Source organism: Centroberyx affinis, unplaced genomic scaffold (assembly GCF_046629955.1).
Source record: "Centroberyx affinis isolate AG114_WGS23_722 - 3 ecotype Tasmania unplaced genomic scaffold, CSIRO-AGI_Caff_v1 ptg000196l_1, whole genome shotgun sequence".
NCBI lineage: Eukaryota > Metazoa > Chordata > Actinopteri > Beryciformes > Berycidae > Centroberyx > Centroberyx affinis.
The window spans coordinates 50,995-76,974 of record NW_027278889.1 but is presented as its reverse complement, the minus strand read 5'-3'; the positions used below and the strand labels follow the sequence as shown (position 1 = coordinate 76,974).

Here is a 25,980-nt window from a genome sequence, read left to right as displayed (position 1 = left end):
AAGGCCACTGGACACATTTTTCACATTATTCACCCAGTTTGCGGAGAGACGTCAGCAGATTCCAGGTCTGTAGTAAGCGCTATCCAGAGCAAAGTTGCTCACACCTGGCTGGGGCAACGCGGGATGACGAATGAGCAAGTCTCCAAACTATTTTTAGGAGGATGTTTATTTTCCTCACGGTTGGAATGATCCAACATCTCTCATTGTGACCTCTTTATCACAGCTGCGACCCTGACCTCCCTCCTCCACCTCCTCCTCCTATTCTGTCTCCGCCGCCTCCCTGTCTTCTTTGCGTTTCCTCCCTCTTCTCTCCTTCCTCTCTACCTCGTCCACTCCCATTTGCCCTGGGTCAACCACTCCCTCCCCTCTGCACTTTCCAAACAACTCTGCGCATTTGTTTGTGTGTGTGTGTGTGCGTATGTGAGAGAGAGAGAAAGCTGGCACACGTTTGCGAGGGGGAGTGTGTGTGATTAAGATGCTTTTCTTAGCCTAATTTGCGGGGAATTGAAGGCTATTCACTTCAGCTGAACATGATCCATGACATCAACTTATTATCAGAAGACTTCAGCCCCCGTGGTCATGAATCAGTCATAGAGATGAAATGTTACAAGAAATTGCTACGAGGAAATACCTCAGCTCCAGGTGCTGGTGGGGGGTCAGGGGTGAGAGGTGAGGGGTCACACACCACCCCTCAGGGCTCCCTGAACCCTGACCCCACAAGGCTGATGAATAGAGTGCTAACGAGGACCAGCTCTCTCTCTCACTGTGTCTGCACTCTCTCTCCTTGTCATTGACTATCTCTAATTTTCTCTCTTTTCCTCCAACTCTCTTGGGGACAGTGGGCTGGCAGCAAAGTAACAAGACTTATACCTGCTGAACCCTTAAAATACCTCGCCATCTGTCGTCTCCCTTGGATTTATAATTATCATCATATCACATTCAAACTAGGCACTGTCATACTCTTACATAACCTAACCCCTATCTACCAGCACATCCAATACTTAAGAATAGATTGAATAAATTGTTATTGGGTGAGATGTTAAATCTTGGCCAGCACTGGAAGTGCTTTCTTTCTAATCAGGCTACCCTACCTCATCTCTGGCTCGTATTGGTGCAGGAGTGAAGTAAAAGAGCAAATTATAGGCGCACACATGAGCACACACCCATACATTCACACACACACACACACAAACACTATCCTGGTACATCACACATACATGCACACATATGCACACATGAACATAGTGCTAAAGTGGACATGCACGTGCGCACACACACGCAAATGCACACACACACACACATGCCCACACGGGGCCATTTGCACAGTCATATCGTAGAGCCAATTAAAGAGATGAGTCTTATTAGTGGAGGTGTCCTGGCCCTCGTTAATCACTGGGGTTTCCTGGCAGAGGCTGGTGACATGCAGAGCTCTTCGTCATCTTTATGAGACCTGTCTCATCACGCCCTTATAAGACACTCATCCAAACTTTACTGAGACTCATGATTTAGCAGAGCTGCCTGGCCCACAATTCTGTCCAGTCATCTTGGGGTCACCTTTGAATGAGCTTCACGGGATTGAAAGTGAAAGGAAAGAAATTTGTGCATTATGTGGTACATCACTACCTCATCGGCGGCTCGTGTTCTTTGAGCCTCCTCGTACTGGAAAAAAAAGGTAATCATGTTTCTTCTTCCTGCAGGCAAAACCATTATTACCCTCATTTCAGAGCTCAGGCCCACTGGGATGAGTGAAAGTTGCTCCACTGCGCTGATGTGGGTGAGGCGAGGATAGAAGGTGTGGAGAATCTGATTTTCCCAAAACCCAGGGTAAACATCACGCTAGTCCCAGATGAAAACTCGTCTTGTTTTCTTGCTTCACAGGGTCAACCGCTCTGACTAGACCCCTGGACCACCTGCAGCCCCACTGATGACAGATTCCCTCCACACACTGGACCATCTCACTCCTCTGCGGGGATGAGAGACTAATCCCACTGTTTCTCTCCTCGGAGTACAACAGCCCCGTCACTCGTTCACTCATTCAGCATACCTTTAGCCACTCTGCCTGTATGTCAATACTAAGTAAACCGTCAGGAGTCAGACAGTAGTTTCCCACGGCGCTCTATTCATAGCTATCCACTGGAATCTCTGACCTGTTCTGGCCTGCCTAAGTTGCACTCATGAAACCTGCTCCTCATAATGAAGGGCATTGATCCTCTCTCATTCCACATTCACCTTGACATCTCAGTTACAGCCCACAGAGCATCTCCTCTTAATCCGGGAGACATTCTTTGGCCTTTGTTTGGATACCCAATATTTTATTGGATGCACACTGCGTTGTTGAAATGACATCAATCAGAAATGCCAAGGATGCGGCGTACTGTATTGCACTGCTGGAGACTAGCGCACTATTCTGGTAGAAGAAAGGCTTTGAACAGTCTGGAGTTGTGAGAGTGTTTGACTGTCTGTCTGCCTGGCAGTCAGTCTATCTGGCTGCCTCTGTGCTTAATCTGAGGAAGGTTCTGGTAAATGATTTTCCAGGGTCAGCTGCTTTCCTCTGCCCTTAGAAGCCCAGGAGATTACAACTGATGTGCTCATTAATGATTTAACCATGGAATTAAAATTCTGCGGATTTATCTCTTGTAGAATCCTGGAATGTCTACTTCTGCGTGTACAACAGCTCTATCGAGGCTTGTAATCAATTATGTGAACAAGCGGCTGCATTAATTGTAAAAACCAAGATGTATAATTTAAATAGCCTTGAGATATTGTTGTCAGATCCAGTGAGAACGGTAAACTGAGTTTATCCAGCAAACTCTCTGCGTTATGTATGTGTGAGTCTCGCTTCCCAGCTCTCCTTGACCCTCTTTGAGCTCCCAACACCAGCTAAACTGATAGGACTGGTGGAGGCCTTTGGGTTATCAGGAGTAAATATGAGCTAGGAGCCCTACTGAGGCTGTGGCTCTGATTGAACCTCAGCAGCCCTGACCTCAGCAACACAACTTAACCCAGCTCAACCCGAGCAGAAGCACCGCTGTGGGAACAAGCCATAGAAAGAAAAATAGGAAACAATATCCACTTGGTACAGAAGCACTAGTTTTGGACACGGAAAGCCTCAAAGTTACCCCCAATGTTTTAGAAAACTGGTTTGACAATATGACAACAGCTATTCTCTAATCAGAAATTTTTCTCAGGTTCTCTTTGGTCTTTTGCTGCATCAACCGCTAAGCCTTCTGTCTTACTTCAGCTTTCAAGAGGCCCGACTGCTCCGAACACAACCAAGCAGGCTGCCACGGTAACCGCTTTTCTCCACATTACTCTGAGAGCAGACATGTGATGAGCGGACTGACGTGGTGATAGATAAGCCTCTTCATGTATCACAGGGTGGACATGAAGGGAGCTCTTCCAAGTCCTATTCTAATAAGCCCGCATTGATCTGAGCTCCTCTTTATTAATCATGCACTTAACACAGAAGTCTCTTTCGCTTTCATCCTTTCCTCCGCTGTCACATGTCCTCACTTTTATGATTACAGCAACTATGGCCCTCTTTGTCTCGGCAGACAAAGACATTACTCTCAGTACAATGGAGCCCTTTGATAGCAAACACAAATGTAAAAGGTGTCACATACAGCCAGATATGAGCAATGAAGATACTGACTACGTGAGGATACATATTCATGGCATTCCCTGCAGTGAAAAAAAAAAGATACATACATTATAATGACTGACACTGTGCAATAGTGCTGCTGCCACTGAAGGGAGATTAGTCAAGGTACAACTTTCCTTCTTGGACTATACTGCCCTCTTGTGCCAATAAAATGAACAGACAATGGCTTTTAACAGATGGAACCGCCGCTTGGGTGACACTCTTCCTGAACTATCTTTCACCCTTAATTGAATCAATCAGAAAAAAAGGATATGGTGCAGCGTGGATCTAAGTAACCTGTGTTAGTTGTAGTACATTTGGAGTTTTTTCAATTGCAGTACGAGCACATTCGCATTTACTGTTCTCCGATGGATGTCAGGAAATAGTTACCACAGATGAAATGTGTTGATTTTTATTCAAAAGTTACTGTCTCCAGACAAGTACAAATCAGAAACAGAGTGAGTGAAAGAGGATGGGGGAATAGACAACAACTCAGAGTGTAGGTAAGAGTGCAGAGAAAATAAAACACAGAAATGGCCGAAAGGGAAAAAAAAAAAAAAATAAAGCTTGAAATTTTGTATATATACACATGATCTAATAAGAATTTATACCAATGTAGTGGTAAGTAACAAACAATAAACAGTACTTTTTCCTTAAAAGAATTTTCTTTTTTACTTACATAAAATAATTAGGCAAAACACACACAGGCTGTTCATCTACTTTATCACATTACATCCGACCACCTCATGTTTCATGTCCTAAGAAGCCAATTATCCACCTTTAAACATGACTGATCCTCTGACATGGAAGATTACTGTGAGAGAAGGTGACCTTCACAAGCATGTTTAAGGCTTAGGCATGGAATGACTACAAAGAAATACCTCAGTAGACAAAACATTTCATTAAAACTTGTGTGTATGACAAGTATGTGTCAAAATCTAAGCTTTGTCTAGCTGCCAGAGCACTGCTGAATAACTTTCACCTTCAGTAGGGTCTGAATGTCTAGCTTTCGGTTCGAACATTTGAAATTTAAGTATTTAGTGACAGGACTTTTCATGTTGAGAAACCTTAAAGCTGAATTTCACAAGTCTTTTCATTAGTTTTATCCAAACTAATTTACATGTAGGAAAAAAGGTAGAAACCCGAAGACATTATCAAGACAAAGAAAAACCATAAAAATACAAATTTAAAAATCTTCCTTGATGCATGGCTTTACATGCTTTCATTTTTTTAAGTTTACTTACACATTTCTCAAACTTTGTGACTGAAGGTTGAAAATTTGAAAATAAGAAAACCAAAAGCACATTTATAAAATCAGCACCGATTCATATATAACTTTTATTTAAAATGTAGAGATACCCATTTCAACATTAATATGCTGGATTTCAAGAGAAAAAAGATGTGATTTTCTTCAAATGCGCTGCTTTTTTCCAGAGTCCACACAGTGGCACTACCGGGGAAGAATTCTGCTCGCTGTCGGGGGGGGGGGGGGGGACGCACATTTCTATGGGAGATGGTGGTGGGGAGTGGTCCAAATCTTGGGGTAAGCTTCAGGACTTACTGCTTAACAGTGTGGAGCGTTCAAATGGACTCTCTGGGAATCTTCACAGCACTAAAGGGATCCTGACTGATTCTACTTGACATCTCACCATCTGAACCACCAGTGGTTATCAGGACCACAAATCAGGTCCAACAACGGGGGAAAGAAACTTAAAAAATGAAAAAGAAAAAAAACAAAAAAAAAACAAAACGCAAAAAGCACAGAAACAGAAAGACCTCCGTCCACTTGGCTAACACAGTACAAGCAAGCTACTACAGTCTGTTTATAAATTACTACTTCACACCTGGTTACTTACTACTATTATAAAAAGGGTTAGACATAAAAAACAAAAAGTTTCTTAAGTTAAACACACCAATTCATCCCCATTTGAAAAAAAAAATAAAAAAAATAAAAATAAACAAAAACAAAAAGCTATTATGGATTTTTCTTCAGACATGTCTCATTTCTAATAGGTTTGGAAGTGGCCTGTCACACTATTTCTGAACAGGAAGAGCTTACCCAAGATTATAAAAGTAAATATTTGAAACAAAGTCCTCTCTGAGCAAGCAACACTGAGTGTGGGTGTCATTGGTCCACGTGGAGTACAAGCCAGAAATGTTTTTTTTTTTAGTTTTTTTTTTTTACAGAAAACACTTCTGTTTTCGCATCTAAAATTCTCTTTAAATACAAAGCGCCTCTCCTCTTCTCCCAGCGTCTAAATATTAGCTTAAAACATGGACACCCCAAGGACCTAGAAGGAACAGATAAAAACATACTTTAATTAACAAATCATCAATTACAAGCACACAAATACTAAGAAAGGATTCAGTATATGACATCCTGCAAGAAAAAAGTTAAATAGTTAAATAGAAATTAGCTTCCCTCTTCAGTAGAACTGGGTGTCATTTGAAAATTTTTGTTACTACTAAAAATACTTTGAATTCAATACAGATGCCCAACAATTTCTCAATTGTTGTGTAAATGAAAACATTTAAAGGCATTTGTTTTTCATATAGCCAAGCTAACTATTTGCTTCTACAAATTAATGCATTCCATTTTTTCCCCAATAATTCCTAAAAGTTGCTAACATTGTAATTATTCAATTGAATACAGAGTACCAAACTGAGAATCAGACTGTGGTTGAGGAGGTGCACTGTGATGCAGTTAAAGATGCTTGGGGAGACACACTTAGGTCAAACAATTGGAAGTCTCTGCTGCCACCAGGGAGCTGCCTGGAGTGGCTGCATCATCACAGCAATAGCTGCCAGGGTGTAAAGTGTTCACAAGCAAGAGAGTAATGGAGGCCTGACTATTGTTGGTAGAAAGGGCTGGGTGGCTTTTTTTTGCCTGGATTAGCTATTTAGATAGATAAAAGGGCTAAAAAGAAGTGAAACAAATATTTGGATAGAGGTCTGGTTAAATCAGACTAGGCCAATATTGACAAAAATGGAGTTTGCAAACAATGCTGACACGGTCTGAAGCAAACTTCAACTTTTTCAATATCGCATTGCATTGGTTGCATTTCACTTTGCTACAGCCTTCTGTTATAAAATACAACTTTATCTTCAGCCACTTCACTTCTAGCACTGTGGAAAAGTCATTCAAAATAATGCACTGAGGCACAGGCTGTTTTGAGTTGGACTGGAGTTGGGTGTGTGTCATGTAGTAAGTAAAAGCTGAATGCAACAAGACTGAAAGTGTTTGGCTATGAGGAAACAGATTTCTGCAGGGATATTTTTTTATTTAGTTAAAATCCAAGTATTGCAAGTTGGCACAGAACGTCCTAACATTTTTCAGTCAATACCTAGAGAGCATAGAATGTCTATACCCAGTTCTGCTGTTACTCCCTAGGGTTTCTGACAGAATGAGTTCAAACAACACAAGAACATTAGAGATATCTTATAAGCTTACAAGTTAAAACAAATCTAGATATGGAGACAGAGACGGCATTCCTTACCGATTCATCCATGATAGAAGCAGGGTCAAAGTAGTCTGGCTTCAGCTCAGATCTCTCACGACGGTTCTTAGAGGGTGGCTGGAAGAGAATAACAAAGTGTGTTGAGAGCAGGGTGGGAAATTACCACCAGCCAAATGCTGGTTCATTTTTCTTCTCTAAAGAGGACGACACACACACCTGTATTTTGTGAGGTGCAGGCCAACAAGGCTGAATATACTCAAACAAAGAAAGGTTGTTGCACACTCATAGCTCCGATGCATAGATTATTTAGATACATTTTTCTTCTCTATCAGCTGCTTTGGCAGGCAACCACTCATTGTTTGGAGGGTCCTAAAAATCAAATTGGCTGGTAAAACTGTGAAAGGGGCTGGTGAATTTTGTAAAGTACTAGCCACTGTGTTTTTTTCTGAATCACTTGGTACTTTTACCTCTGGAGGACTGCAATATTTTGCTTGTGCACTATATGAAACATCTCTTTCATTTTCAGAATCACTTTGTGTTTACAAAATACAAACTACATACTGAAGTTAAATAACACTGTATTCTGAATGAAGTACAAAAACATAAACAGTTAATTCAGTGAAATTTGTATCTCACCAGATCAATGTCCATGGTGTCGAAATCCATGCCTTCGTTCAGGTCATCCATACGACCCTCAGATGACATCATCACGTCCTCCACAATGGGCTCTTCATCTTCCTCCATAAGACCAGTGCCACGACGACTGCACAAACAAACCAATATAAAATTATGGAAATGGTCTTGAAAAGAGAGCTCCTTAGGCAACTGTGTGCAAAGTGTGTGTGTGTATGTGTGTGGGTCTTACATAGCATGCTGCAGATTGGTCCTGAGCTTGGCATAGTTCATGGCTCTTTCCTGCTGCTGGCGCGCCTCTTCCTGTTGTCTCTGGGCCAGCATCCACGTCACCTGGGAACTAAATACACAAACACATATTAGGAAGACATGCTTTTGGTCCACAGGCGTTTGGTGGTTTAAGTGGAGATAACACAATAATGTCAACAAATATGGACGGCCCACTGGCCTGGAGCCACTAAAAAGTCAGACTGGGCCAGTAAACTAGTCACTCACTGTCCCAAGAGGGCCAGCACTTGGCAGCCCACTAAGGACAAGCATTTTGCTAGCATTTGCCCCCAAAATTAATAGCGTGCAAATGGGAAATTACGCCGAACCCTGTCCTAATGTATTTTGGCTCATATTCTAGCCCTCTGATCCCATTCTCACAGAATAAGCAATCCACTGGACTGAACGATGGGCCTGGATATGAGCCTTCATACATTTGTAAAATCTCTTGAGTAGTAGGAAGCATTAGGATGCAAGGACTTCACAGATGATAAATTAAAACAGAATTTGTCTTTTTGTTTGGAGACAGTGGAAATTTCCTTGGACCCAGAGGGTTTCTGACATGCTAGTGAGGGAAAAGGTTAATGTTGGACCCTGGGTTGCAGTAGTGAGGCATCCATACTTGTAATCCATGGGTGTCTGGTGGTGCTGAGGCGTCTGTTGATGGTGCTGCGGGTGTTGGTGGGGCTGCTGCTGGTCGTGAGGAAGGGGGTAGACCCCCATGAAGCTGTCATCACGGCCCCTCTTAGGGTCCCGCATGGCAGTGGAGGTGAGGTGTGGGGACGGCATCATGACTGGGGTCTGCATGCTCTGCTGCCACACCTCACTGCTGCTGCTGCTCTCCTCTGGAAGGGAAGGGCCAAAGAGTTACACAAACGCACTAAAAAACGTGTAATCTTTTTATACACTAAGACAGAGGTTATCAAAATTTTCCAGTGTAAAGACCGCTAAAGAGTCATTTGGTCAATGACCATCTTAATCTGTTTTGTTCCACCTAGTAGTGGATCATGCTAACTTGTCAATGAAATTATATACATTTCTTAACATCAATTCATTATTCTGAAGACATCTTCTGGCACCAACAGATCATGTGCACACACACACACAACACACATTGGCCCAGATGCAGATTTAAGTGGCCCTGTGTGATTGTTAAGGAGCAGTTGATTCTTCTGGCTCTCTCCTACCATCTGCTGTTTAATCTCTTCTCCCATCAACTAGGCTGCTGAGCCAGGCTGGTGGGGATGCATTTGGGTTAATCTGGGCTCCAACTCAGCTTTCGTAACATTATGGCTGGGCTATACTGCAGTTGTCATGTAGACCTTTACTTTGTGTGGGACACTGGGGGGATGACGGATGTATATAGCTCATAACAGAAGAGCTCATAATGATCTCTGAGGCTTTTTTAAAATGTTGCTGCCTGTACAAAATAAACTCAATTATCTTGAGGTGTAAAAAAAAAGGAAAGAAAAGAAACATCGCAAAGTGTTATTAATGATTTTGATTTTGTTCCTTCCCATGTGCCCTATACCTTCTGGCAGCTTCCGCTTGGCTGCCGAGGTTCCGGCTGTAGCGGCAGGAGGTTTGGTCTTCTTGGAGCGGACTGAGGAACCTCTGCTGGAATAGCCGCTCATCACAGACATGGTGTCGTCATCACCACCAGCCTGCAGGGAATTCCTGTAGGAGATGAGGGGGAGCCAGCAATCCTCTCGCTGCAGTGCCATCTGGAACGTCATGAAGCGCTCCAGGTACATGTGGCTGGGGAGAAGAGGGGGGCGTCAGAGAGGCAAGAGGCACACACTCACGCAACCATGCATACAAAAGACAAACACCACGCACAAAACCAGGTGCACATTCCAACTGGAGGGTGAAAAAAAACCTCACGCCAAACACTTGCACAAGAGAAACACCAGTTGCACCAGTTGTCACGAACACCTGTTGTGCTGAGACACTATAGCTTCCCGGCCGTCAACTCGGCAGACAGACTTACACAGTCCTCTTGTCTTGTCTCATGAGCTTGGAGGAGAACTCGCTGAGGATGTCCAAGAAGGCCAGGTTGAGGGGAGTGCTGCCTTCTCCCTGAGGGCTAGGCTCCTTGAACGCAAACTCTATACCATCCCTGAAAGACGGACAGACACAGGGAGGAAGACAGAGTGAGCATGGACATACAGTACTGAACAGGGTTTTATCAAAACTGGGTATTGCATATTCAAATCCCAGCATGTAATGGGGTTCGGCCAATATGGGTTTTTGAAGGTTGAAACTGACACCAGTATTTTTGTATTGAAACTGCTGATAGCCAATATATATAGTATTAAATATCTTGAAATTTGACTAATTTCATGCCAAAAAAAAATTCAGAAATGATAAATATTCAGTGTTTCCCCCAGAATGTTGTTCTTGGCAGGGCAGAAAACTCTCTGAAACAACATTAAAACTCATCCTACATTTAAACTAAAACTTCATTGAAACCCAGGACATTATGATTAGGATTATAATAAAACATTCCTGAATACTTGTGTGGAATCCAATCATATCACTTTAGACTAAATTCTGGTTAAGGCCTTGCCATAGACAACCACTGTAGTATTGATCAATTATTCAATGAATATGTAATCAAACAAACTGCATATCGATCATATAGTGACCACTAGACAATTCAAAATAACAGTGACTGGCCAATATTGGCCTAATATATCGGTCTAACCCTAATGCAAAACTTTCACACTTTTCCTATTTTCTTTACATGCTTCTCAATCAGTAATTTTTTTTATAGCATTATGGCTTCAGAGTGGGTTTGCACAGCCTTTTTTTTGACTAGAACGTGTTTTCGTGCTCTCAGTGCGTAGGAATGGGAAGAACCCACTGTGAGGCTTTACTACTTAAGCCTCTCCAAAAGCCAGGGAAAATATACCATGGCATCACATACAGAGGCAACATAGTATTCAAGGAGTCATTTGTCTCAAACGTGACAGTTCCCAAACACAAGGCCAAAATTCTAACATGTGCAATGTAACAAGAGCAGAGCGGAGCCTCACTTGTGCAGCATAGCAATGGCGTCTCTGGTTTTGACCTGGTCAAGACCGAAGGTGAGAGAGAAACGACGGGCCAACTCTTTGATCCCACAGAATGAAGAGGAGGAGCGATCGAAGCCATGACCCAGGTCAGACAGCATTTCGTTGAACAGCTAGCAGGAGGAAAGAGGTGAAAAATCAGATAAACTATTTCAATGTAACTGTTAAAACTTGGATTACTGTCTCTAATAATCAATACGATTTAGGAGGGAGGTCAGAGCGAGTCTGCACACTGACCTGCTGCAGACTGAGGATAAGCGTCTTGGCACACTGGATCTTGTCGATTTGCCGAGTCTTACTCATGGTCTCCTTGATGATGTCACCATAGTCATTGTAATACTGTAAAGGAAAAAAAAAATACATTAACAAAACAGGCATGGTGAATTATATCTGTTTACTTTAAGTGGTTAATTTGCATGTCTACTGTCTTAGAGAGACCATTCTATAACATTTCATAGGGTTGTATCCCTGCAACAGTAAATGTGTCCATTAACAGACATGTGCTTGGTTAAATGACCAAGAGCAAGACACTAAACGAGACCTGTGAGTTGCTCTTATCCATGGTATCATCAAAATGGCTATAAGGTACAAGTGTAATTGTAATGACAAAAAAGCTTAAAAACTGCAAAATTGTGGGCAACAAGTGTGGCTCCCACAAGAGTGTAACAAATCTAAGTAAAGCCAGTCTTACCCTCATGTACTGTTTGAAGATGTCTGCACCAGTCTTCATTTCCACCACACAGTAGATAATTAGTTTGCAGTAAGCGGCCAGCAGGTTCCTCCTCTTGTGCAGAGCTTCAATCTTCCCTGCCTCATCGTCCTGTTGCCCATCTAATGAGTAAACCACAGCCCACATCAGACACACAGAATGGCACAAAGATAGCAGTTCCTTTACATTTGCTCATGCCCCCCACCCTACTGCTAGAAAAATGTACACACAACTAAAGCTCCAAAAAAGCCCCCCCAAAAAATAGCAATTTCAGTTACAGCACAATTGCCTATACCATGACATAAATATCCAAATGAGAGACACTCTTAAACTGCAGTACATACTGGAATTGATCTTGAGCACAGGAGTAAACCCAAGTCACCCAGTCAAAATTACCCCCAACCCCAACATCTAAAAATTCTATAAGAAACATTGGGATGTCATTCACTGAATCCTTTCAAATTTTTTGCAACCGATCATTTAATTGTTATGTGATTTTTCACTTCATTCCCTTGGATGAGGTGTTGCAGTTTTACTTGTGTTGAGAATCATGACAACAATGTGTGTGTGTGTGTATGTACTGTTTAGTCATCTTTACTGTACCTGTGCTGTTTGTGTCATCATCCTGGTCTATGAAGACATGGTTCAGGATGAAGGAAAGCAGTTCAGACTGCAGCGAGTCCTCTGGAGAGTAGACCAGGGGCTCCAGATGCTCCCTGCCTCCGGACACCATCTGGTGGCTGAAGATGAGCAGAACATCACACAGGATGGTGAATGCCTGCAGGAGAAAAGAAAAAAAATGAGGACAAAATGGTAAAAGTCAGTGTGCGGACAAGATGTGGCCAAGTCTGTGCTATACGAAAGGGCACCTTGCAGTTGAGGTTTACATGCAGATGCTTTAACAAACCCAGTTTTAGCCAATAGATCAGATCACTTTTGAGGCATGGCTGGATTTGTCGCCAAGCTATATCATAGTAGGGATGGGTCATGATTTTTGAATTTTCTAATAGTCATTAAATTATAAAAAAACAAATAATTTATGCGACTATCATCTTGTCTTAAAAAGTATATTTTCATAGCTTGCTAGTAGTAAATGGCTTGATTAGCCCCGAACCGGTCCTTCTCTCACATAAGCGGAGCGACCGCAGGGTCAGAGGGGGCGACCGCCCCATGGGCCACGCTCAGTAGGGCCCCCCCTACTGAGTGGCTCGATTCATACGTCTATGCGATCTCATTCCTAAATGACAACGATTCTGCCGCATGTTCATTAGGGACACCCGTTGCATAACCCATTGATCTTTGAAGAATGGTCCAATAGTTCCCAGTGAATATCAAATAGTATTTTTGCTTGAAATGCCCATCCCCTATATCATACCTTTTAACCCCATAAGCCTGATTAGAGCTTTATATGTTTGAAAATCTAGACTGAAAACAAGGGGTGATTGGGCCATTGCAATCAGGGTTCCTAGACTTTGAAATTACATTCCTACAGAGATTAGGCGGGTTAATTATCATCATCTTCTAAATCACTTCTTAAAACTCACTTTTAATCAATTTGCCTTCATGTAATGATCTTTCACAAATTGTTCTTGACCACCTTTTTGTGTTGTACGTCTACATTTCTTGTTTTGCTTTACACTGCTTTTTGCTTCTACTGTTAAAGATTTTTTTGGGGGAGCATATTTGCCTTATTATTATCATTATTATTATTATTATTATTTCAAAGTTTAGATAACATGCAATAAAGGTCCTGGGCCGGATTCGAACCCAGAACGTCACATTTAGATGTTAATCCTTTTAATTTACTCTTTTGTAAAAGTGCTATACAAACAAAGATTATTATTATTAGAAGACCAGAAGCTCATGTAGAGTTGCAGTTTTAATGCCACATACCTGTTCTTTGACGGCTGTGTTGACGTTGGTGAGGTAGCGCTGACACATCATACAGAATGCCCTCATCTGCTTCCTCAGGGTCACCATGTCCTCCTGATTTACAAAAGGAGTTGAACAGTTTTTAACATCATACCTACACTCACACCTATACAGTGCTCTTTAAATTTGTGCAGAAAAAGGATGGCGAAGCGAGCTTTAGTGGAGCTTACCTTTCTGGAGCTACCCTCAGATAACTTGGCCAGGTGCCACAGGATGACATAGTGGGTACACTGCAGTGAGTGGATTACTATCTGCTCACACAAAAAATAAGTGGTAGACAATTTGTGAGTATCTGTTAGAGCTTACATAACATCACACATGTCTGTGTATGTGCACATGTATATTTAATAACCTGTTCAGGCATGTCTCCGTTCTCTATGCCCGTGTTGAGCAACTTGAAGTTGCTGGTGAAGAGGTCCCACTGAGATAGGTCATGTGCACTGGGGCGGATAGGAGAAAGTCTCAGTCAGTTTTAGGCACATGCACACAGAATCAAACGTAAAAGACAGTACTGACTGGAGAGGGGACAGGAGATGGGGATGAGGGGTATAAAGCATAGAAAGAGGTAATGCAGGAAAAAAAAAAATCCCATACTTGTGGAAAGCTGTGATCCTCTTCAGAGTCGACAGAACCTGGTAGGCATCATCTTCATCAGCATCTTCACCCTGGAAACAGAAATTGTGCAACAGTGTTAAATTCTATGGATCAAGTTGTTTATTACTGTCCTTTGGTCCATTATCAGAGTCGGTTTTGCTAGCTCTGGTGAGATTTCAGCCTTTCCAATAAGCCCATCATTTGTCAGTATGACAGAACAAACCACTGATTATCAATGTCAAAGTAGTTCTAAAAAGCAATGGCATCATTGCTCCATAATTTCCTCCACAGCTATCTGTTGATAAGGCAGAAATCAGGACTGAAGCATTGCCCTCTGATACAAGGCTTAGGAGCCAGGAGAACAAATGTAAACCATGACTGGAAATTGCTCATGCAGCAGTAGCTTACCCAGTGTGCCTTTCCACTTGCGATTAACAGAGACCATATTTACTTTGTAATCCAAAATATGTGTGTATTGTTACAAAAATTTCCATATGCATTGGTAAACTTGTTGAAATACCTTGGAGTGACTTTGTGAGGTCATTGTGGACAAAAAAGAAAGAAGCACATCAGATGGGTAGGTTTCCGGAGCTGCATTTAGGTTATCTAGGTTAAGTTATCTCCTATATAAACGCCGTTTTGTCAGATCCAGACCTGCCAACTTTCTTGCCAACAAGAAAGTTTTGGTGTGCCACATTGAGTGTGCAAGTATAATGCCCACTATTTTTTTTAGCTCGTATATGGGCGTGTTACAAAAATACCACGTACAGTATATTTTAGATGAATTATCCATTTATTGATCACTGTGTGCATGTACCTGAAATAAGTAGTCGGTTACAGTAGCTAATAAACTGGTGTGTAAAGTTTAATAATAAACTCAACAGATAACTGAATAAATAGGCAAACTAATAGCGGCGTAATCAATAGAACATAGGCCTACCTAATTTTTACTTTGTATGAACAACAGATAACATTTTATTAAACAATTTGGAAGTTCCCCCTCTTCCAACACACACAGGATTACTGCAGTTTGTCAGCTTTACTTGACTCTTCTAAACGAGGCGTACCACTCCATTTTCTTTTTCTGTAGGTACAGTCTCTTCTCTGTCTGTTATCAGATACATTTGGCTACTCTCATTTCTACTGTGACTCTGGCTGGTTGGCTGCAGGAATAAATAAGACTTGCAGTGCATTTATTTAGAGGTCAAGCATATCATGCTCACACACCAAACAAACTACATGTGGTGAATGCCAAACAGCTAAGTTTAGCCAACAAGTGCATTTATCAATGCTGTGCATTCATCAATGCTGTTGAGCAGTTGGTTTCATCTCCAGCTAACATTATGCCAACTGCCACAAGATGTAATTGATTAAGTGCTTAACGCATAAAACCTTGTTTAATACGTTAACTTATTAGAGGATTCCCATCTCAACTTTCGACAACACCATGTTTACACAGGAGTTAAAACTCTGCTGTGTATTGGAAGCCAGCCAGTGACAGGGGAGTGATAGCGGGATTGAATGTGAGGGGGCGCGGGCACCAGAAGTCCACAGTCAAGAGCACAATTAGCTAGGGACATAACATTACGTGATTTTCAACCATCTCAGCTTCATGCCTCTGCCACAGCTTTTTAATCAGTTAGGTTAGAACAACAAGCCTCTTATGGCATATTTTACAGCAACAACTAGCATACTTTGATGTCAAAATGCGGAGCTGTTCACAAAATGTTTATCGGTAAGCAGGAATGCAGATCTCCTTTTTTGATCCTGCCGCCCTTACCTCTTGTAGAAAGTCCTCCAGTAGCCTGTTGAACTTGTCCACTAGCTCGTCCAGCAGCTGGGAACGAGCGATGTCTACCCTGTTGAAGATGGTGAACTCCTCATTGCAGAGGGAGTGGTAGGTCTTGGAGCAGACCTCCAAAACCTCAGTGTCTGTGTGCTTCTCCACTATCTCCCTGATCTGACGCAACAGGGATTCGAGGTGCTGGGGTGGACAAGATGAGGAAGATTGACGTGTGATAAATGCCAACACGGATGATAACCTATTATTGCCACAGACTGATTAAACTGATCTAATCACTCTGGTTGGTATTAAAAATTCAAAACCTGGGAGTTTCTGGCAAGTGGGAAGTGTCTCTTTTTCTTACCTTCTCCAGACGTCCTGTGGTGTAAATTTCCAGGTCAAAGAACTGAGGCAGCTGCAACAAGTTGGTCACCTTCTCTGCATCCACAGCATACTGCATGACAAACATTCCCACATAATTGTATTTTCTGATGGATAAACACACCTCAGAAGCCAACAGAAGTTAAGGTAAGTGCTAGTAAGGGCAGAGTGTATGTGACGTACCTTGGCCAGTAGAGGGGGCAATGACACAGCGAACAGCTCTGTCATCCTGGTTCTGTCGTCCAGCTGAGTCTTCTTCTCCTTGGCTGTCATCACCTGCTCATAGACACAGCCAGTTAGCGAGATGCCTGTCCTCAAAACCAGTTTGGTTCATCTAATGCACGGTCTTCTACATTGCTGATGAGCCCATGCAATCAAAAACTGTACTCATGTTAAAACCATCTCGGTTCCACTATTGAAAGTGTGCTGGCCTCTCTTACCCTCTTCCCTGTGCCTCTGCCCACAGGTGGGTGGCATTCAGCAGCCTGGCGTACAGTGCACAGCATGATCTCAATCAGAGCCGTCTCCTGCCTGTCAGTAAGAGCTACAAGCAACACAAGACAGAACTGTCAGGATACACTCATACCATTCCTGTGCTCTGGACCACATGCCAGTGATGTAAACTAGTAAGGGAACACTGCCATACCTTCCTCTCCTGGCAACGGGTCATCTAGCAGTAAGCTGGTCATACACTCCCAGTCTTTCAGTAGCTCTGCACCACATTCCCACAGAGAGTCCACAAGGTAGGCTGCATGCTCGTGGAGCTAAGGAGAGAGATGTGCACGCTGACTCAGGATGGATGATTCAATTGCTCACATATTGCCAAAAAACACAAAATATGATAGCCTGTGTGTGAGCATATTAGAGAGAGAATGAGATTGTGTACCTCACTCTCCAGGAAAAAGAAGACAGTGGTCTTAATGAGGTTGGCGTTGGGGCTCTGTCTGCCTCTCCTCTTGGGGGCACCCTCCTCCTCAGGTTCCCGCTGGCTGAACAATCTTTGAGGGTAGGGGGGTAGACACGTTAATCACTAGTAGTGTCTTGCACAAAAACAACCCTCAAATCTGTCTTTACTAGCAGGGGTGAGGGACAAGATAAATTAAAACTCAGAGCCTAGGCTGAGAACTGACTACACAACCTTACTATCCAGACTTCAGTGTTCCAAACTGAACAATTGTCAGGATGAACACAATGAGCAACATTTACAGGGATGCAAAAACTGGACTATAATTAGTTATTACGTATGCATGCAAAATCAATGCATGTGATCACTTATTTTTTCAACAAATGTTGGTCTGGTATGCCAAATAAATATTCACTCATTCCTTCCATTCCCAGAGAGCTGGGATTAGTGACTCTACATGCTGATTATACAAGCCTCACCTTCTGTCCTCCCTGTTCTTTTTCCTTCTTTCCTAACCTGCTTCTACTCTCCTTTTCCTGAGCTCTGCCTCTCTGTTCAATGGAAAAAATCACATGATCATTTGACAGCTCCTCAATGATTTAGGAGTCAGATTTGTGTCTGACATACTTCTTGAAGAGGAACTCTCCGGCTGCTATGGCGACAGGCCTGTGGGCAGAGTAGACCAGGTGATAGACACTCTCACAGTCCTCGGGGCTCAGCACCTCGTCCGTACTACTGCAGAGACAAACACACAGGGTCGGGCAAATGAGGTTACGCAGTAGTTGCCGATAGCATACAGGTACCTAATCTAGCTTGAGCAACTCTTCAAAACTGTGTGCTCAACTAATTGCTGTTAACAGAAAGACAACGTCCTAGTGAATTGAGGTGAACATGGATGCTGGTGTTACAATAGTCATCATCAGTTAAAATCAAAAACAGCCACTTACTGCAAGACAAGAGTGAGTAGTTTTATTGCTTGTACTGCAACATCATACTCTTTGTCTAGAGTCATGGAGACAATACGATCCTGTGAAAAGAGAAAAAGATACATTGAATAAGGATATTATTGAAAAGGAGTAACTTTTTTTTTTTTTTTTAAGATTTATTTCAGGCATTTTATGCTTTATTGACAGATAGTGTGAGAGAGAGACAGGAAGGTATGGGAGAGAGAGGGGAGGACATGCAGCAAATGACCGCGGGCTGGATTCGAACCCGGGTCGCTGCGGGAAGGACTGAGCCTTATGTGGTACGCACTCTACTCGCTGAGGCACCGGGGCACCCTGTATGAGTGCTGTATGAGTGTGAGAACCGGTATGTTTAGCTGTTGGGTGTTTAAGTTGTCCAGCAGGTGGCGCTAACCTTGAAGCGACTGGTGAAGAGTTCCAGTCTTGCGTTGAGTTCTCTGTTGTAGTATAGACCCTGCAGAGCTGTCAGACACTTCAGACGCACCTCGCCTTGCTGGAATACATAAAGCACAGTCATTAAAAAAAACAAAAAAACCATCAAATTACTTTTGTTATTACATGAGAAAAACTAAAGCAACTTCTCTGTAACCCACCTTATCATGCATGGTCCATCCCACATACTTCAGATAGCTGTCATTGAGGAAGGCATCACTGTAGAGTTTCATCCACACTCCAATCTCTTCTATACAGATGGCCCTGATTTCTGCTATCGAATCACTGTCACAACATTACACATTAAAGTGTCAGTGTTTTCTCAGGAGAATTGTTTATCAGAGAATTGATTATCAGAATTGTTGTCCATAGCAGCATCAACAACACAGACAGTATCATGTTTTTTCGACAATAGATCTGCAATGTGTGGCGCCATACCGATATCGGTGAACAAACACTCCTTTGAATATCGCATTCATCATGTTTTCAATCTCATCCTGATTTTCTTGGAGCTGAAATGAAAAGCATAACAGAATATATGAGTACATGCATTAAGTCAAACAGAAAGCTTTTGACTGAACTGCTACAGTAAGAGGTGACCAGGAGGCATTGTTAACATAACAAGACAGTGTGCGACAGCCAACTATGCCACCATGCTGTGGTGTGGCTGCACAGTGCACTAGCAGATGGATGCCCAGTGGGACCTGCTGTTACATAACCTAATAAACTGACAATGCTAGCTGAATTACACTCAGCACTAACATACTCACTGCCAGTCCAACACCTACAGAGGTGTTGCAGTTCTAAAAATGGAGTGTATTCATGGTCACAGCATAAAATAATTCACAATTATTTGATCTTGTGTATAATGTTTTGATTGCTCTGTGCCTCGATGGCTAGGTGGCTGTGTCCTTTGTGTGCATGTGCCTCTCATAATTTCCCTGAACATACTGGCATTCAGAAGGAAGTAGCCGAGCTAATGCCTGTTACGATAAGTACATTTCCACGCACACTAATAATTAGATCTTTGATAACATCCAGGGTGGGAAATTAACTTTTTGACCGATTAAGGAAATTGCCATGTAAACACCTTTATTTGATTACCTTAATTGGGGTTAACACACTTACTTTGCATTGCATATAAACACCTTAGCTGGATTTCTTTCCACTTTTTCAAACTAAACATCAGCCACCAAACGTAATAACTTGGATGTTATACAAAGCACACAACATAGCACACTGCTGTGCGGAAGCTGAGTGTGGCTGTGGTTGCTCATAGACTACATAACTTGTTTTCATACAGCCATTGTTGCTCTCACCTGCACAGCTACAAGATATATGTAGTTTAATTTTGAAATTAATATTTAATAGTCAATCTTATTGTGCTCATGAGGCAAAATTTGTTTTATAAGTCAGCTTGCAGCCCTAGGAAAAAATATGGAAAACTTCTCAATAGATTTAAAGCAGCAATCTGCAAAACTCCCAGAACAAATTTGCACAATAAGGCATAGGTAACAAATCCACAACCTTAGAAATACAGGACCATGTTGATAACATCCAGGGTGGGAAATTAACTTTTTGATCCACTAGCCACTGTGTGCTGTTGATTCTTAAATTCTACCAGTCACAACCAGTTTTTACTAGCCACTTTTTAAAATCAGTGTTAAAGACTAATTACGATACATGGTTTGGCTAGAAGGTTTGAAAACCAGTCAGTCGCGCACCTTGTCTTGCTCATCATGTCGCCACTTCTCACTGAACTATCACTTTTTTTTCTTTGGCCCGATGTCACCTCCTTCATTTACTGCAATGCACCGCCTCTCTTATTATGCATCTGCTGGCCTCTTAACTCCAACAATATCTCCCCACATTTTGCGCCCAGTTTGACAGTCTTATCTAGCCTCAGGGTAGACAAGCTAAACTGAAGTAGAGGGCGCTGAAGCTGCCCTATTAAATGTTTTCATATCAGAACGATTTGTTTTAAAACTACGATGTAAGGTGGCATATCGGACGTAAACAGAGGGCGGTGCATAAGAATCACTGTGGGAACATGCTCCGTTATACTTTTCCCCAGTTTGGGCAAACTTTGTTCACCCACCAGAGTGGCTGGTGGGCCTAACAAATTTACCAGCCACTGCTAAAAATCACCCACATTTGACCAGTGGAAGGCGTTAATTTCCCACCCTGATAACATCTGTGTATATTGTTACAGATGTGGTCAATTTGCTGTCAAACTGCAATCCATTTGGAAACTCTAGCCCCCCAAAGAAAAAAAAAAGTAAACCGGTGTGTGTGTAATAAACTACCTACCTATAAAGCAAGAACAAAAAACTAAAGCAGCATATCGCCAAATGGCCGGCCTCACCTCTTTACGTTTCTGCAGGAGCAGCTCCAGCCTGTCATTGGCCCTCTTGGCCACCATTTTGTTCCTCTCTGCCTCATACTGGCGCTGGGTATTGTCCATGTTGATGCTCAAGTTCAGAGCTACATTCACCAGGGCCGTCATCAGCTTCATGGCTGCCAGAGAACACAATGAGTAAGACCAAAATAGTTTGCCCAAACAAAATGTCCTCATCCAGTGTGATGTATCAGGAAGTACAAGGACCAATAGATCTCAATAACCCTGCATTACTCAAATTCAACACAATCACACCTGCACACACACACCCCATCTTACCTGCCAGTGTTGAGGTGTGTCTAAAGGCTCGGACTTGGGAGTCCGACAGTCCGGTGAGGAGGGAGATGACTGTATCCATCATGTATTCATCATAGATGATACTGTACTGACACTGGCGTACCAGCACCGCAATGAACTCACAAAAGCTCGATTTGAACTTCTTCCACTGAGGCCCTGCTATGGTTAGAGGGTAGTCACCACTGTCCTATAGAGGCCACAGAAGAAAGGACATCACCATTAAATGCAACTGTGTTATGCTACTACGGTTAGTTACAATATGTCCCTGCATCAACGTCACCACAATAAATTCCTATACGTTTGTTTTATTTGGCAAAAAGAGATTCTGATTGTGATGTGATGTTGTCTCGTCTTAAATGGAACCAAATTAAAATGACGCTGAGCAGGTTAATGGTGAATATAGTATGATAATACCAAAAGAAGTGTAATTACCTCATCAAACTCCTCTGTCATTCGTCGAATGATCTCGGAGTTCTGCATGTTGCGGAACATCTCTCCGCTGACCACACCTGGCAAACACAGAATTGTTAGACAGAAGGTCATTTCGTAGATGGTGAAGAAGGCCAACTCCTCGATTCACATAAAATGTAAGAGTATGGAGAGATGAAAAAATGTCCCCAAGTGATTTTGTGGAATACACACAATTTCGAACATTTTCCCCTTTCAGTCCAGTAGGGCCAAGCCATGCAGCAGGATGACTTAAACACACCTTTACATCCCGAGCACTGGATGAAGAAATTGATGAGGTCTAGGAGAGCAACATCTCTGTCATGTTTGTAGGACTCAATCCAGTCATCAACGACAGACTGTAGAATTACAAAAATAGGCAAATGAATAAATAAGAATTCAATAAAGAAAGGTTGGATTTTTAAATTGATCATTTCCTAATAGGGCTGCTAATATAATCAATAAGGCAATCTCAGTCTCAAACATATCGCCATTTACCTGCATTGCACTCCTGCCCAGCTTCACCACCTCAAACAGCATCATGTTCTCCATGCCATTCTCCTGGTGGTGGCCATTTATCCGGCCTGCTCCCTTCCCTCCTTTACCCTTCTCCCCTGCTGCCTTCTTCCCCTTCTTTCCTCCCTGGAAAGAAGATAAATTGTGAAGAAAAATAAAACAGGTAAGGGCCCTAGTAAGGTTCAAGAAAGACAAAGCTGCAGTGAATTTTGGCATACATTTACATACATACACACAAATAATTGCATTGAAGAACCAACACTGTGTCATTTGACCAGGAGGTCTTGACCCAGGCCAAGGCCAGCGAGTCAATCATTTGTGTCTACCTTTCCTTTGGCTGGGTTTGCAGTCCTTCCATCAGGATCCTCAGAGAAGTCTGTGTCTGAAGAAAAACGGGTGTCTGTATCCCTGGTGGGCAAAAACAACTATCAGACACAAGTTCACATCAACCTCAATCTTAATAATGCATAAAAAGTGGAAGAGGCCACTTACTGAGGGAAGGGGAACTCTGACGGTATTTCTGGTGCTGCTATCATTTCTGTAACATCTTCTGGATAACCTCAACTTAGGACTGACTTGAGATCCTCAGAAAATACAGGACAGGAGAGGTCGCATGTGACCTAGAATGCAATACAGAGTTATTTAGAGAGATACATATGCAGGGGGATATTATATTTTTAAACACAAGAAAAATAATGCTATGAAAGCAAACACCAAAAATGTATATGTTCTCAGACAACACATCCTCTGTAGTAAGCAAATGTTCCTTTGATGCTGTTGAGAGAAAAAAAACTGTTTCACATGGTAACAGGGGGCGGACACAATACTCCTGTCATGCCCAGCTGTATGCTCATTGGATCCCTCTCTTTCTCCTCTCCCCCTGGTTCACAGACAACGTCACACAAGGCAGAGCGAAGGGTCTTCCTCAATGACCAAATATGGCAGTGCCCTATCCGCCCCATACATATCTCAACCAATCACAATAAAGTATCAACATCAACAAGAAGCTGTAGGCCATAGAGCAACTATTGCACTGTTGTGATGTGTAAATCAGGGACAGATACAGAGATCAAATGAGAGCAGAATTAGTTTTGCAAAACAAAGGTTCTTATTTTGTTCAAAATTCAACAAATGTGAATGTCCATTCCTCAATTACACAGACTGCAGTCAAAGAAGTGAATAAAACACACTCCATAACTGGGCTCACTAGAAAAAGCAAACAAACTCCTCCCATCCTACCGATGTCCCCGCTCTGGGTGTGTCTTCAGTCGTAGTACATACAGTGATGACACACTTTGTGTGTCATTCAGAAATTATAGTAACAGTTACAAGCCTTGGGTAGACTTTCAAAAAAACTGCATGATAAACATCATAGATAATCGTGGCATCCTCTTACTCACAGTATCCTGCAAATACTACCCACATATACTACGTGGAGTGTCTTATCAACCCTCCATCAATATCAATCCATTATAAAACCTCCTTTTCCACAACAATCAGCAAAAAATCCACAACAAAAAAAGCCACTCATACAATCTTGCAACATGTGAACTATGTGTGGCTGTGTCATTAGATTTTAAGTTTCAAATTAACTGTGTTAATGACATGAATAGTTTCCTTTTAACGTGTCTGCTTCCTTGACGATGTGATAATATTGCATGACAAGTCGGCAGGATTCTAGGGGTGTTGACTGAAAAAGTGGCGCCAAACCCGGCACAGTGTGTCATAAACTTGTTACTGCTATCTGAGAGACTAGGCGACCCCGGATAATTGGAATATCTGAACCCCACGGTGTGGTTTTGTGCTAGGAAACGATGCCACAATTTGCGGCTCGGTTCCCACCAACAACGCCGACAAGGCTACGCTCTTCGACGGCGCCTGTCAAAATTGACACCGGTGCGCTGCTGGTGCTAGCTAGCGCTACTAGCTAAGCAACCTAGCCATGAAGATTCTGGTCCCTTTACCCAACCTCAGCTAGTTATAATGTGATATTGCAAGCAAATTAAACAATACAAACAATTTCAGATATACCAAAGTAGAAGGGTGACAGTCTCGTAAAATGCACAAGCGTTGGATATGCGTTAACTGGAACAAGCTAACGTTATCTTGCTAACAGTAACTAACGTTAGTTAGCCCATAATAACAAAACAACGCAAGCTGTACTGTACTAGCGCAAGCTAATGTTAGCTAGTCACACAATAGTCACATTTGTATCCAAGAACATCGAAAAACTCTCTAGTGTCCACAAACTAGTCGATATCCAATGCTCGCCGAAGATATAGCAGGCAACCACAATAAATATGTGGTAATTAGCTGAAAACAGCTAACACTAGTTAGCGTTGCTAACAGCTAACGTTACCTAAAAAAACATCACGTCCTTGCGTCCTCCATCTTGCCTCGGGAGTTCCAGTAATGTATTGCATAAGCAACAAACACTTTGTTTACAAATATATAAAGTACATATAAGCAGCTTGAAACAATGAAACGCCCGTTTTCGGTCACGAAAACCACATTTTGGGCAACTATGCAAAAATGCAGTTCATTAGCTAGCTAACAACCGAAGTAGCCATCTACCGCGAGCTAGCAAAGCGACTTGGTTCAAGCAGACATCCGCGCTCTGGGCTCATCCAACGCTAGCCTGGCTAGCGAGCTAGCTAGCAAAATACAAATCAACTAACTTCCAGATAGCTCTCCGCCATTTTACAGCTAACTTACCTTGTTGTGAAATTTAGTTCCGGCAGAATCCCAACTTTTACTATTCTTATAAAGACTCTGTCGCAATTTCAGTACAATTGTGTAAAAAGAGTTTGAAAGTCGCGGTCAGAGGCGGTTTCGGACGTTCTCTCACCCCGCTTGCTCCGTAGTTCGGTTTGTTGTTTCGACGACCTGGGGGGAGGAAATCCTGGTGCAGAGCTACCACCTAGCGGCCAGAATGACACTATCACATACACCGTGGATGATCTGACATCTAGTGGCAATTAACAAGGAGTACAACTTTCAACAAAATGAGACTGAAGATCCTCAGTTGTCCCGTTGAAAGTTTGCCATACGGTTTCTATCGTTGTTTCTTATATCCATAGTATGTGTTTTGTCCCCTTCCCTTTTATTATGATAATAGACGAAACAGCAAGACGGACACGATAATTATTCCCAGAAGTCAATTGCCATTTTTTTCAATACAAGTTTTGCTCTAAACTCTCCACAGAGTATTTGGTGTCCCAAATGTAAAGTATCCTACTTTACATCTTAAAACTATGATCATCATAGTTAATCAGTGATATTTATATCACTCAAGAAATATCTCTAAAATAAGGTCATTTCACTCCTTTTTTGGGGAAAGTTATTCATGCCCCTATTTCATTTCATATTGACTTTATAACTCTTGTCTCAGTCATAAAGCTCATTCTCATCTGCAACAAGTACACGGCTTCCCAGGCATTAAATGGTTCGGCCCAACTCATATTATACTAAACTTTTAACTCCTTACGCACACAAGTGTGGTGTTACAGATAAAGTTCTTTTGACTGTTCCAAAGTCTAGATTAAAGACA

The 25,980-nt window shown here is 42.2% G+C and overlaps 1 protein-coding gene across 1 annotated transcript; it reads right to left on the bottom strand.

Moving 5' to 3' along the window:
- Positions 1–4,036: 4,036 nt before the first annotated feature.
- On the bottom strand, positions 4,037–25,275 carry stag2b (STAG2 cohesin complex component b). Its single transcript, XM_071538406.1, has 34 exons — positions 25,146–25,275; positions 22,923–23,050; positions 22,757–22,838; positions 22,413–22,556; positions 22,177–22,273; positions 21,900–21,976; positions 21,450–21,654; positions 21,138–21,289; positions 19,211–19,284; positions 18,934–19,057; positions 18,735–18,833; positions 18,323–18,402; positions 18,003–18,110; positions 17,358–17,469; positions 17,118–17,235; positions 16,912–17,015; positions 16,655–16,747; positions 16,455–16,544; positions 16,088–16,291; positions 14,308–14,378; positions 14,066–14,153; positions 13,884–13,964; positions 13,675–13,767; positions 12,385–12,559; positions 11,764–11,903; positions 11,310–11,411; positions 11,037–11,185; positions 9,989–10,117; positions 9,530–9,756; positions 8,621–8,843; positions 7,964–8,071; positions 7,735–7,861; positions 7,138–7,215; positions 4,037–5,931 (listed from the first exon to the last, which is right to left on the bottom strand). Exons 2-34 carry the CDS (start codon positions 22,964–22,966, stop codon positions 5,908–5,910), a joined length of 3,822 nt encoding a protein of 1,273 aa, XP_071394507.1. The 5' UTR covers positions 22,967–23,050; positions 25,146–25,275; the 3' UTR covers positions 4,037–5,907.
- Between the last annotated feature and the right edge of the window lie 705 nt (positions 25,276–25,980).